A 14,478-nucleotide genomic window follows, 5' to 3' on the forward strand; every position below is an offset into this window, starting at 1 on the left:
AGTAAGAGCATTGAAGATGGGTCGTGGCTGGGTCTTCCAGCATGACAACGACCGAAACACACAGCCAGGGCAACTAAGGAGTGGCTCCGTAAGAAGCATCTCAAGGTCCTGGAGTGGCCTAGCCAGTCTCCAGACCTGATCCCAATAGAACATCTTTGGAGGGAGCTGAAAGTCTGTATTGCCCAGCGACAGCCCCCGAAACCTGAAGGATCTGGAGAAGGTCTGTATGGAGGAGTGGGCCAAAATCCCTGCTGCAGTGTGTGCAAACCTGGTCAAGACCTACAGGAAACGTATGATCTCTGTAATTGCAAACAAAGGTTTCTGTACCAAATATTAAGTTCTGCTTTTCTGATGTATCAAATACTTATGTCATGCAATAAAATGCAAATTAATTACTTAAAAATCATACAATGTGATTTTCTGGATTTTTGTTTTAGATTCCGTCTCTCACAGTTGAAGTGTACCTATGATAAAAATTACCGACCTCTACATGCTTTGTAAGTAGGCAAACCTGCAAAATCGGCAGTGTATCAAATACTTGTTCTCCCCACTGTATCTGTGTCCAGTATGAAGGAAGTAAGAGGTAGTTTCGCGAGCCAATGACTGGAAGTCTATGGGTATCTGCTAGCATGCTTTTCAATGCGAAACTAACTCTAACTTCCTTCATACTGGACACAGAGACATAAAAGTACATTCCACTAGTTAATCTGACTCTGGGGAAGTAGACAAAGGGCTTCATTGCCAAAATCCCAAAGTATCCCTTTAACCATGTCAATGGAAGGCTATGAGCCTATGATGAATACCGGTATAGGGTTTATGGTATCTCACAGCTATACCGCCCCAACCTCTCACTAACACTTCCATTATTTGTGATGGTTGTTAGAGTGTTAAATAACATCTTCTGTATTATTCAGGGCAGTATAACTGAACCCACAATGTGTTTTTTTTCTCCCTGTTTTCCATGTAAAATGAATGAGGGCCCCGCTGGCTAAAGCATGTGAGATGGGGTAGGACAGAGGCATTAGTGTTGGATGGAAATAGACAGAACAGAGCGCAGGGAGGATGTGGTGTTTTCTTTATGGGAGGGGTTGGTTCACCACTGCTGCAAAGCAGTTCCTCCTGAAACTAACTCCTTAGACTCTTCAACTCTCTCTATAAGGTAAGTCCTCAAGGAAGCCAATGCCTTGAGTTCTCTAAACTGCTTCTCTAATGTAATGCTATGACAGAAACAGAACAATATGATTGACACATAAATGCATCTCTAGTGAACTTTTATAGTGTATCTGACACAGTTTATGTTCTGACAGAAATATTACTTACTATTTGTGTTCTAATTCAACTTTAATTCAAATCAAAAATGTATTCACACTATCATTCCCTGGGTGTTTTGATTACACTTTATATTCAACATGGCAAACTCTTTGACAAGCAACAGTTGCATTCTCTCAACCATATATTGTCACGCTAGGTGGCGCTATTGCCTATCTATGGCCCGTTCCCTTGTTTTACTTGGATGTTGACGTAACCGCGTACGTATTATGCGCGCCTATGGTGTCAGAAAAAAATTGAGAAGGAAAACTTCATGGAAATGGCGGAGGGTGCAACATCTCTCAAAGGGTTGCGAGCTCAAATGGGTAAGAAATACACTTAGCATAACTAATTAATGATGTGGCAATATAGCTACTATATGATGTCGAATTTCCTCTACGTTGTTTGCTAAGTGACCCCTCTACCGGTAACCTACTCATTTTGAACATGTTTTGTGGCTAGCGAGCTAACCTTATCCGCTGACAAAGGGGGTTGGAAGTCTATAACTCTGATCCCCTCCGGCTAGTTTGAAAGCTAGCTGTCCAACCTACTAGCTAGCTGCATGAAAATAAACGTTTACCAGGTCATTTATTTTGCACTATATGTAGCTAGTACAACGTTCCGCATGTTACATTTTGTTGTTTATATTGAATGTACTTACTGTAAACTAACATTAAAAGCTAAGCTAACGGAGTTACCTATAGTAGCAGAACCAGAGAGCCAATCGTTGGATCCAAAATGAAATGTAATCACACCGGTTGACACAGATCTGAATGCATGCGCGCTGTTGAGGCGCCATACATTGCTAGTTAGCTACACATCAAACTTGTTGAAATAGTTGGCTAACTAGTTACTAAATTACCAATAAGCATAGTTAACTTAGCTAACTGGGTAGCAAACTTATACAGTTAGCTAGTTAGCCTCATAAGTGCTTATATTCTGACTAATTTAACTAACAGTAGCTACAGTAACTACTTTATGGTCATCTTTGACATCTCTAAGTTCAAGCTAGGAGCTAATTATTTGCTAGCCATTGTCTGCAAAGGAGCAAACTGTCGTTTCTGGTTGGCTAACAAACGTTTAATTTAATCAGATTGACCCGGAGAGGGCAGTTTATTAAATTAAATTCAAGTCATTTTACTAAATTACGGTAACTAGCTGAGTAAGGAAGCAGTTTTCCAACTTGTCTAGCTACAACTAGGCTGCATGAAACTGTAGTGAAAACTACACAAATTGTCTGTTGGCCTGTTAGCTGAAGCTAGCTAATTCTAAAACACTTACGTGCAAGTAGCTACGTAACTATTGCTAGCTTTTTTGTACCTATCTTAATGCCCAGAAAGTACGTATGTTGTGGTATTCCTGTGGGCTTTGGATGTTGACAGGTTTTGACGTGGAACTGGGAGGTGATTGGTGGTTTCATGGGATTTGAGAGGAAGTTACATGACCCTACGCATGATGGGATGTTAACTGCTTAATTAACTGAAGAAGCACACCTGTGTGGAAGCACCTGCTTTCAATATAACTGTACTTTGTATCCCTCAGTTTCCTTTATGTTTGGAGTTACCTGTATAACTTCAAGAGCCTTTCTCTCTTTATGGAGGCTAAACAAATGTATAGTAACATTCTAGAATCTTCTGAAGTGTTTTGAATACACACACAGACACTTTTGGTATGGTGTTTTGTGTCTTGCTTGCCTACCTAGCTAATTCCTCTCTAGAGACAAGTCACCAATGCACAATTTCCCCTCAATGCATGTGGCTCGTTGGTATTCAAGTAGTGAGCTAGCTGCTACATGACGATGTTTTGCACTGAGTTCCACAGACACTGAACCACATGCCCACAAAGATGCTCATGGGAGAATAAGAATGTCCAGTTACTGCTAGAGTTTTATTGGATGCAATCAGTGATAAGGGGTTGTTTGTTTCTTGGGTAGTTGGTTCCACTTTTTCACTGTACAAAAATACTGTATAAGCCAACACTTTTTCTATGTCTTATTTTACTCCTCTATAACGGTCAGCGATTTACACAGAAGTCCTTTTACGTCTTCTGCGGGGCCTCTTCCTGAGTGGCAGCCAAATGCACAGATGTTTACTGTGTGTCTGCATCAGAAGGTCTGAATGCCCAGTTTGTTTTGACTCAAGCTGTTGGATTGGGTAGAAATGCTAGTGTTGGTGTGCATTTTTCTTTGTGGGCAGGAGAAGGGGTGTTTCTGAAAGTAGGTCATAACTTTTCTTCAGCCACTTTCCCATTCACTATTTTCACTCTGAAAGCTATATCCACTGAAATGTGTGGCTTTGTGAAAGTATTTTCCAGAGAAATTCAATCTTGCCCTTCAGTGGACTGCTGAAAGAGTGTGAGATCAGGGGATGTTTGAAAACCCCAACCGCACTGTCTTCCTACATAGGAAGGCTAACAAAATAATGGCTGGAATCTAGTCCAGCCTTAAAACACCCGCATACTTGGTTATCTCCACAAGATTGTGAGTTGTATCTACCCTGTCATTATGAGTGCAGATCAGATGCCTGTGACTCACAACCCAGCAAGGCTATCTGAATCCTGGCTCTGCCTGTGTTGAAGAATCAAAAACATGATAAATATTTCAGAATTGTTCTGAGGGAACCGAAGGAGGACATTTTCTAGCCTTTTTTGGTGCGGAAGCTTGTAGCAACTAGCTAGTAGGAGGAGATCCTCTCATCCCTGCCTTCTACAGGAGGTTACCCTGCGTTGAGGTCATGACCTGCTACAGTCTGAGATTGCAGTGCCCCCGACAGTAACAAGGTTTGGTTCCCCGGCAGGCGTTACAGCACAGAGAGAAACTTTTTATAGGGTGAGTAAGAGCTGATTTTAATGTGCTGCAGTAAAATATCATGGAAGTTCGATGTGCTTGCTCATGCAGAAGGCCCACTCCTCTCACCATGGTGGAAAGATTTGGGAAGTAAATGTAGGCTACATTATTTGATTAACAGAGGCCAGTCCATCACCCTCCCATTTTGACTACATAGAGTAGTAAGTGACTCACTGAAAAGGAAAGACAGGCCTAGTTCATAGATAATTAGGATCAGTTGACTGTATAAGCATTGAGCATAGGCCTATCCACTCCATTGTGCTTGTTGGCCCGCCATGAGTGATGCTGATGAAACGTGATAATAATAATAATAATAATATGCCATTTAGCAGACGCTTTTATCCAAAGCGACTTACAGTCATGCGTGCATACATTTTTGTGTATGGGTGGTCCCGGGGATCGAACCCACTACCTTGGCGTTACAAGCGCCGTGCTCTACCAGCTGAGCTACAGAGGACCACATGATATGTGGGTTCCACACCTGGGATAGTCCTTGTGTGAACCCTAACTCTGGTCAGGGCATTCTGTCATTAGCCAGTGAGAATGGAGCGTGTCCTGCTGTCGTCAAGGCGTCATCATCCCGGTGGCTCTGGAAATAGCCCGGACTTACCTCTGAGTGAATGTGTCCCGAGTAATCCTGGACAAGATCTGCTGTGTGTGCCCTCATCACAGCTGTGCCCGGTGAAAGCCGTCATTATTAGACAGTGTGGACACATTCTACTCCAGGCATCTGCAGTACTACACTTCCTGCTAGCCAAGTAACACCCAGCCACTGCTACTGAGGGTGGTGGTGGGGGGGGTGTATTTGTTACTGTTTCTTTGTGCTGTGTCTACTGACGAGTGGTTGGACTATGCTTTATTTTTGGCTGGCTGGGACTGAGCACTGAGGTGTCAATCTCAGTGTGGCTTTGGACAGGAGGCACGAGTGCAGCAGTCGGCATGTCTTTAGCAGTGGCCCAATGTTAGTTTATTGTGAAGAGTATGTGATTTATGAACAGAAGGATATTTGAGATATATACATACTCTTATATTGGTGTTCATTACCCATAGTGCTTTGAAGTTAGACATTTCCTGGTTGGATACTGGGGTTTTTGTCTGCCTGTGAACAGAACTGCAGCTGCATGTTAGTGCAGACTGGCCTGCTTCCTGTTTGTGTTGCCATGATGAGTGTTCCAGGACAAGACAGGAGCCCCCTGATGAGTTTTATTTGACTGCCTCCCCTAACTGCTCTGCCTTGGGGTTGTTTTCTAGCCTAGCTAGCCTAATCAATGTAGCCAGTCTATTTACTATGTTGTGTGTGATTATAGAGAGCAAAGCTGTTGCAGTGCATACTGTACCGCAACTACCTAATAGGATAAGTTAGGGACTACAGACTAATCGGTTGAGGTGTTTCCCCCTATCGCAGCAATGTAGCGCTGCCGTAGCTAGCAAACATAGGCTAATTAAAATGGTATGTCATCTGGTTTGATGAAGGAAAAAGTAGGTTCTTTTTATAAACAGATAGTATTTTAGTTGTGGATATATATATTTTATTTTACCAGGTTAGTCTCATTGAGATTAACAATCTCTATGACAAGAGAGACCTGGCCAAAATGGCAGCACACAAAGTTGCAGACACATTTACAACATAAAACACGAAGCACTACAGTTTAAAAAACATAAATTTACACACAGAAAAGCAAGATGGTTTGGGAAAGTGTGGTGCAACTAGGGGTCAAAACATTGATAGCCCTCCTTTATTTTCCGTCATAGTGTTTAACCTAACTTTAAACACATTTTTAAAGGGACGAGCTCCTGTAATTTCAGGACCTTTTGAAGCTCGTTCCAAGCGGAAGGGGCAGAGAACTGGAAAGCTTTTTTCCCTAGCTCTGGACAGGCCTTAGGCACAATCAACAAAACACAGTCATGTGCACACAGGCGATAGTTTTCATTTGGCTGCTGAACAATGTAGTTACAAAAGTAAAATAGTAGCTGTCTCAATATGGCCTTATAAATAAAAATGTACCAATGATTTAATCTCTGAAGAGCTAAGGAAGGCCAGCCCACTCTCATGTAGAGGGTACAGTGATGTGTGAGAGCTTTGGAGTTAGTAACAAACCTCAGCGCTCCATGGTACAGTGTCCAGCATGCCTAATGATGCCACAGGGGCATACATGTACAACATATCACCATAATCAATTACTGGCACGACAGTAGCGGAAACAAGCCTCTTTATCTCTTCAAAAGAAAAACATGACTTATTATGAAAATAAAAACCCAACTTGAACCTTCGATGTGTGGTTTAAAGGTGAGACACTCATCCATCAAGAAACACAAGTACTTGTAAGTTGCTACTCTTTATATTTGCTTGTCCTGCGTAGTGACGTGGAAGAGTCTGAGGTTTCATATTAGATTTTGTGAAAACATCAACTTTGTATTTTCAGGATTTTAAAAGCAACTTCAGCTGACAGAGCTGAGTTTGGACAGTAAAGGCAGACTGCAGTTCTTCAACGGCCTTATTCAGTGTTGCGACACAACAATAAATAACTGTCGTCGGCATAAAATTGAAAACTAGCATTTGACACATCGTTAAGTACTACAAACTAATCGGTTGAGGTGTTTCCCCCTATCGCAGCAATGTAGCGCTGCCGTAGCTAGCAAACATAGGCTAATTAAAATTGTGTGTCTTCTATGGTTTGATGAATTAAAAAGTAGGTTGTTTTTAAACAGATAGTATTTTAGTTGTGACATTTTTTATTTACATTTTATTTTACCAGGTTAGTCTCATTGAGATAAAAAATAAAATAAATAAATTGAGAACGTTAGCATGCTAGCAGATGCCCGTAGAATTCCATTAATTGTGCTAAAGCTAGTTAGCATGGGCTTGCAAAACTACCTCTAACTTTCTTCATACTGCACACATAGACACAAAAATGGTAACCAAAATCCTGAAGTATCCCTTTATTATAAATAGTAAACAGTGGTCCAAGAACAGTGGTCCTGCCCCCTTCTGGACAGTTAACATATCTGATTACTTGCCATCAGAACTGTGTCCAGTTTCTGACAGGTAGCTTTTGAACCATGAGACTGCCTGATCAAATAATTCTAATTCTAAGTTTTTGCAACATGTCATGATCAACTGTGTCAAATGCCTTTGACAGATCGATTAAAAAGGGTGCTGTTTCTTGTCCATGGCATCAATTATATAATTAACAATTTTTGTTGCTGCAGTAGAAGTGCCATGCGGTTTTCTGAAACCTGATTTGAAATGTAGATTAAATGTCATTGACACACAACTCCTTCAATTGACATGGGCTAGGCAGGCAAATTTGTTGTGGATACTAATGGTTTTGCTTAACAACTTCACTCAGTCACCCTTGCTGTGGTCCCCATTGACATTACTGGTGAAAAAAGCCACCCACGCTCTTGTTCGGCTTTGTGCTGCGTCATCCAGTCTGTCTGATTTACTGCAGCCAGCCCATTCAGGTCTAATGTATGCTTATCAATGCAAATCTCCATAGTGATGGATGCAGGTTCCCTCTCTCTCCTCTCGTCAGCTCTCCTCTCAGTGTGCACAAGGACACCTGGCTCTTTCAGTTCTAAAATACATTGGCCCGTGTGGCTCAGTTGGTAGAGCAAGGCGCTTGCAATGCCAGGGTTGTGGGTTCGATTCCCACGGGGGACCAGTATGAAAAAAGTATACACTCACTACTGTAAGTCGCTCTGGATAAGAGTGTCTGCTAAATGACTAGAATTTAAAATAAGTCTGTGGAGAAAAATACCTGAATAAAAGCATTATATAGTATTATATTCAATTGAAACCCCTATTTCATTGTCCAGTTAATGTAGGCTAGTCTATGACCAATATTGATTTAGGAAAAATGTATGGCATCACCAGCCTCCAGGCGTGGTAGGGTTAATGGGTATGGACTGGAGCATAGGTGGTTTAACCAGGGACTCAGGCATTATTGTTGCTATGGTGTACTTTTATTTGCATGCTTTGTGCTTGAGGAGCGGGCTCACTATTTGCCCACTGTCCTCCTTTGTGAGTGACCAAGAGGATGAGGACAGTGACTCAGACTATCTTCTTTAGCATATTCTGTATATCGTCTGGCCTGCTCTTTTAATCTGTGTCTGTGAGGGCAGGCTGCACCTAAGTCTAATCACGCTATCACACAAGCAGGTGATCATGAAGGCTGGTTCACTACTGAATTATTTGCCTCCTTTAAAGATGACTGTCTTCTATGGAACTCTTTTTGGATCGATATTCTGAATGACCACTGCCTGGCAGACCGTTTTGAACGTGGCGGTCGAGCTGGGCGTAGAGTGTGTCTGTGAATAGAGTGCAGTTGGTCGGTTGGTGTGACCGTCTTAAGGGTGTTTACACACTTGGTCCCTTTCAGACAATTTTTTTTTTAGGGGGTAGATCAGCTTTAATATTGCAGATAGATTGTAACTTCCATCAATGTAATTGTCTGCATCACTTCCAATCCCCCATATGTTTTTTTCTCGCAAAAAAAATTATACATACATATCCTTAAAAAAAAAATGTTTCCCTTTAGTACTTTCCAACCCCACCACCCCTTCCCTAATTGGAGTAAACTAGTGAACAACAATGCTTAGGCCTCTACTTCCAGCTTATACATACTATATACATTTTATGGACACAGTCAATTTTACAATAATTCTATTTTGTTTGTTTTTACTCATGAACTTCCTCAACCTCTCAGATCATTTTCATGATGTCCATCCGGTTTGCTTCTATATGCCATATCTTTCTAACTGTGCTCTTTCACAAAAGCTCCCAACCTATATACTTATTATGGACACAGTATGCTTTACATTAGTTATCTTGTTGTTATTAGTCCCATCCTTCAGCTCCATTCAACACCACCCATCCATATTGGATTTCTATTTGCCATATATTTTTAAACTGTGATGTTTTACAAAAGTTCTGAACCCTTCTATTCTCATTGTTTCTACAGATTGTAAATTGAAAATAAACATTTTTGCTAAAAGTATTATTATATTATTGATCGATTGACTATGACTTTTCAGATCACCCAGTAGTGCTATCTGCAGGGTTAGCTCCAGGTAAATATTGCAATCCTTTAGCCATTCCTGGACCTGTGTCCAAAAACAAGCTACAAGTGGACAGTACCAAAACAAATGATCTAATGATTCTGTCTCTTCGCAGCAATATCTGCAGAGCTGGGAAGTTTGTATCCCCCATATAAATAACATTCTATTGGTAGCAAGAATTTAAAAAAATAATTTAAATTGAACAATTCTACGTTTTGAATCCAGCGTCATTTTGCGTATCAGTTCATAAACACTATGCCATGGAATCGGTACATCAAAAATCTCTTCCCAACTATTTTGCAATCTAAATGGGACGGCTGTCAATCCTTTGGTCATTAAATTAAACTGGTATACTTTTTTATTTATCACAATTGTCTTTAACCAATTATGTTCTTTATGCAGGGCCGACAGACAAGTTCCTTACTTTTTCCCCCTTCCACTTTCCTCTTCCGTTTTTGCGGTAATGCTGCAATAATTTTTTTGGGTAGCGCAGACATTTCCTTATGTTTTTGTTAGCTGCATGTGCTACAACTCAACCAGTCCTACTTATGATATAATTTACGAAGATTATACCTTTTTTTAAAACATTTTTCGCTAGGCGTAGGCAAGACCATAAGCAAATAGGTAAACTGGGATAATACTAAAGAGTTAATCAGCGTGATTTTTCCACAAATTGACAGGTATTTACCTTTCCATGGTAGCAAGATCTAATCTATTTTTGCTAACTCTATTAAAATGTATTGGCGTGAGATCATTTATTTCATTTGGGATATGTATTCCGAGTATATCCACGTCACCATCAGACCATTTTATTGGTAAACTACATGGTAATGTAAACATAGTATTTTTTAGTGATCCAATACGTAATATAGTACATTCTTCATAATTTGGTTGTAATCCAGAGAGGTTAGAAACTGTATCTAGATCCTCTGAGGCTGTGGAGGGATTCAAGTTGTGGAGTTAAAAGAAAACATGAATCATCAGCGTACAATGACACCTTTGTTTTTAAGCCCTGGATTTCTAATCCCTTGATATTATTGTTGGATCTGATTTTAATAGCTAACATTTCGATGGCCATAATAAATAGATATGCCGATAGTGGACAACCATGTTTTACTCCTCTTGACTGTTTAAAACTAGCTGAGAAATAGCCATTATTTACTATTTTACACCTATGGTTTACTATACATGATTTTAACCCATTTTATAAGAGATTGTCCAAAATTGAAATGCTCCAGGCATTTATATATAAACCCCAGTCGTACTTTATCAAATGCCTTTTTAAAGTCTGTTATGAATAGCAGGCCTAGTTTCCCAGATTTTTCATAGTGTTCTATTGTTTCCAGTACTTGCCTTATATTATCTCCAATGTATCGCCCATGTAAAAAAGCTGTCTGATTAGAATGAATAATGTCTGACAATACCTTTTTAATTCTATGCGCTATACATTTTGCTAGAATTTTTGCATCACAACACTGAAGTGTAAGGGGCCTCCAATTTTTAAAAAGGAGTGGATCTTTATATTTTCCACTTGTATCCTGTTTCAGTAATAATTAAATCAGACCACCAGAGCTGTTGCCAGAGAATTTAATGTTAATTTCTCTACCATAAGCTGCCTCCAACGTCATTTTAGAGAATTTGTCCAACGTCCAACCGCAGACCACGTGTAACCACGTCAGCCCATGACCTCATCTGGCTGCTTCACCTGCGGGATTGTCTGAGACAAGCAACTCAGACAGCTGATGAAACTGAAGAGTATTTCTGTCTGTAATAAAGCCCTTTTGTGGGGGAAAACTCCTGGTTGGCTGGGCCTGGCTCACCACCCATGGCTGCACCCCTGCCCAGTCATGTAAAATCCATAGATTAGGGCCTTATGAATTCATTTCAATTGATGGATTTCCTTATATGAACTGTAACTCAGTGAAATCATTGAAATTGTTACATGTTGCGTTTTATATTTTTGTTCAGTATATCTTGGTTCCTTTCTAAACATAGCAATGTGAATACAAAGAGGACTCGGTCCTAAAAAAATGTTGACGTGAACTGGCCAAAGAGTTCCTGAGAGTCCTCATTCAAAGGCAAGGATAGTGTTTTACCCAGAGCCCTGCCCAACTACATGTTATGCTGCCTCATACCTGGCCCCTGATGACAGACCACAGACTTTCATTTGATAAAAGTTGTCAATATATTGCCCTTGTGTTTGTGTAAAGGAACTACTAGCCTAATGTTGACCAAAGTTGGACATTATGAAACTGACTGACCGCAATCTTTTGAAAGGGATAGTTCGGGATTTTGGCAATGAAGGCCTTTATCTACTCCCACAGTCGGATGAACTGGTGGATACAATTTTTAATGTGTCTGCGTGCAGTTTGAAGGAAGTTGCTATCTAGCTTTTGCGCAATTGCTAACTAGCATACTAGCTGTTCCCATAGACTTCCAGTCATTGTGGTAACGCAGTTAGCGTTGACTCGCAAAACTACCTCTAACTTCCTTCATACTGGACGCAGAGATGTAAAAATGGTATTCACAAGTTCATCTGACTCGGGAAGTAGATAAAATGCCAAAATCCCGAACTATCCCTTTAAATATTATTTTAGTTCTCTTGGGTCTCAAATACTTTAGTGTGAATTGATGCTTCGATCGACAGTGCATAAACCCTTGTCTGGTCTCAAGCTGTACTCGGCATCGCTGAGAAACAGTTGCCATGTGACAGAGCTGCCTAAGCCTTGGCAGGGCAACGAAGACAGCAGATGAATATTGTGTTGTAAGAGTCCCTTTTAGGCCGATTTGATGAGGTTTTGAACTTAATCTGGTGGGTGATTCCTTATCTGAACAGACTTGGATCAGATTATATTTTCTCCTCTGTTTCGTACATCCAAGCGCTGTATATTGGCCTAAATTAATCTAATTTCACACCCTCTTATTGTGTTTTGTCTATTCCCCTGCGGGAAGGATGGATGTCTATATTAAGTCGCTAGCTCACGAAACACACCACTACTTAACCATTCACCCAAAATGTGGAATCTAATACTGAGCAGGAATTAAAGTACCCCTCAGTTTCTACAGAGGCAGTGGGTTGGCTAATTCATGTACACTGCTCAAAAAAATAAAGGGAACACTAAAATAACACATCCTAGATCTGAATGAATGAAATAATCTTATTAAATACTTTTTTCTTTACATAGTTGAATGTGCTGACAACAAAATCACACAAAAATGATCAATGGAAATCAAATGTATCAACCCATGGAGGTCTGGATTTGGAGTCACCCTCAAAATTAAAGTGGAAAACCACACTACAGGCTGATCCAACTTTGATGTAATGTCCTTAAAACAAGTCAAAATGAGGCACAGTAGTGTGTGTGGCCTCCACGTGCCTGTATGACCTCCCTACAACGCCTGGGCATGCTCCTGATGAGGTGGCGGATGGTCTCCTGAGGGATCTCCTCCCAGACCTGGACTAAAGCATCCGCCAACTCCTGGACAGTCTGTGGTGCAACGTGGCGTTGATGGATGGAGCGAGACATGATGTCCCAGATGTGCTCAATTGGATTCAGGTCTGGGGAACGGGCGGTCCATAGCATCAATGCCTTCCTCTTGCAGGAACTGCTGACACACTCCAGCCACATGAGGTCTAGCATTGTCTTGCATTAGAAGGAACCCAGGGCCAACCGCACCAGCATATGGTCTCACAAGGGGTCTGAGGATCTCATCTCGGTACCTAATGGCAGTCAGGCTACCTCTGGCGAGCACATGGAGGGCTGTGCGGCCCCCCAAAGAAATGCCACCCCACACCATGACTGACCCACCGCCAAACCGGTCATGCTGGAGGATGTTGCAGGCAGCAGAACGTTCTCCACGGCGTCTCCAGACTCTGTCACGTCTGTCACGTGCTCAGTGTGAACCTGCTTTCATCTGTGAAGAGCACAGGGCGCCAGTGGCGAATTTTCCAATCTTGGTGTTCTCTGGCAAATGCCAAACGTCCTGCACGGTGTTGGGCTGTAAGCACAACCCCCACCTGTGGACGTCGGGCCCTCATACCATCCTCATGGAGTCTGTTTCTGACCGTTTGAGCAGACACATGCACATTTGTGGCCTGCTGGAGGTCATTTTGCAGGGCTCTGGCAGTGCTCCTCCTGCTCCTCCTTGCACAAAGGCGGAGGTAGCAGTCCTGCTGCTGGGTTGTTGCCCTCCTACGGCCTCCTCCACGTCTTCTGATGTACTTTCCTGTCTCCTGGTAGCGTCTCCATGCTCTGGACACTACGCTGACAGACACAGCAAACCTTCTTGCCACAGTTCGCATTGATGTGCCATCCTGGATGAGCTGCACTACCTGAGCCACTTGTGTAGGTTGTAGACTCCGTCTCATGCTACCACTAGAGTGAAAGCACCGCCAGCATTCAAAAGTGACCAAAACATCAGCCAGGAAGCATAGGAACTGAGAAGTGGTCTGTGGTCACCACCTGCAGAACCAGTCCTTTATTGGGGGTGTCTTGCTAATTGCCTATAATTTCCACCTGTTGTCTATTCCATTTGCACAACAGCATGTGAAATGTATTGTCAATCAGTGTTGCTTCCTAAGTGGACAGTTTGATTTCACAGAAGTGTGATTGACTTGGAGTTACATTGTGTTGTTTAAGTGTTCCCTTTATTTTTTTGAGCAGTGTATTATGCCTATCTGAGGCTTATGCGGGTAATCAGACAGTCAAAAGGCCATTAGAACTCTCTTTTCATCCACTCTGAGTCACTTAACTTGAGATTCCCACTCTGTGACGCGTGATGAGAGGAAAAGTAAACTGACGTCCACTTCCTAAGGGATTATCAGCAGACTTTGACCGAGTCATTCATCTGACGACTTTGAGTGAAAGATATTGATGCTGTTCCATTGAAGACTGAGGTATTGATGCAGCTTTGTTTGTTTGTCGTGTTGGGTTTGTCCTCCCATTGACTGGCTGTGCTATCTGCTCTGTTGAGGCCAATGGCTAAAGATACACACCAATGCCAGTCCTTTTGGGAGTGGAGGAGTGTTGTACCTTGAGCTCCATTGTCTATTGTTGTTTGAGGTTTCTCTTCTCCAGTCAGAACCACACTGAAATGGGCTAATGTAAAGAGCTGTAGCATTGTCCACTTTATGTTCCTGATTTTGAGTTTCCACTCACTGATAACCTGCCTTTGGTTTTATTGTGTTCATATCCGGCTGAGTTTTTCTCCTGCAGATTCTCTTCCTCTGTATATGAGCTTTCCTGTAATATGCACTCCCATTC

At 41.7% G+C, this 14,478-nt stretch overlaps 1 protein-coding gene across 10 annotated transcripts in view; it reads left to right on the top strand.

Moving 5' to 3' along the window:
• The first annotated feature begins 1,565 nt into the window (after positions 1 to 1,565).
• The window catches only part of LOC121585935 (ensconsin-like), a 45,954-nt gene continuing 33,041 nt past the window's right edge, over positions 1,566 to 14,478 (top strand). For all 10 annotated transcript variants that reach the window (XM_045227118.1, XM_045227121.1, XM_045227127.1 and 7 more), the window contains exon 1: positions 1,566 to 1,634. In XM_045227118.1, coding sequence (XP_045083053.1) covers positions 1,583 to 1,634 — 52 coding nt within the window. In that variant the 5' untranslated portion in view covers positions 1,566 to 1,582. The remainder of the gene's footprint in view (positions 1,635 to 14,478) is intronic.

This window comes from Coregonus clupeaformis, chromosome 2, assembly GCF_020615455.1.
Source record: "Coregonus clupeaformis isolate EN_2021a chromosome 2, ASM2061545v1, whole genome shotgun sequence".
Lineage (NCBI taxonomy): Eukaryota > Metazoa > Chordata > Actinopteri > Salmoniformes > Salmonidae > Coregonus > Coregonus clupeaformis.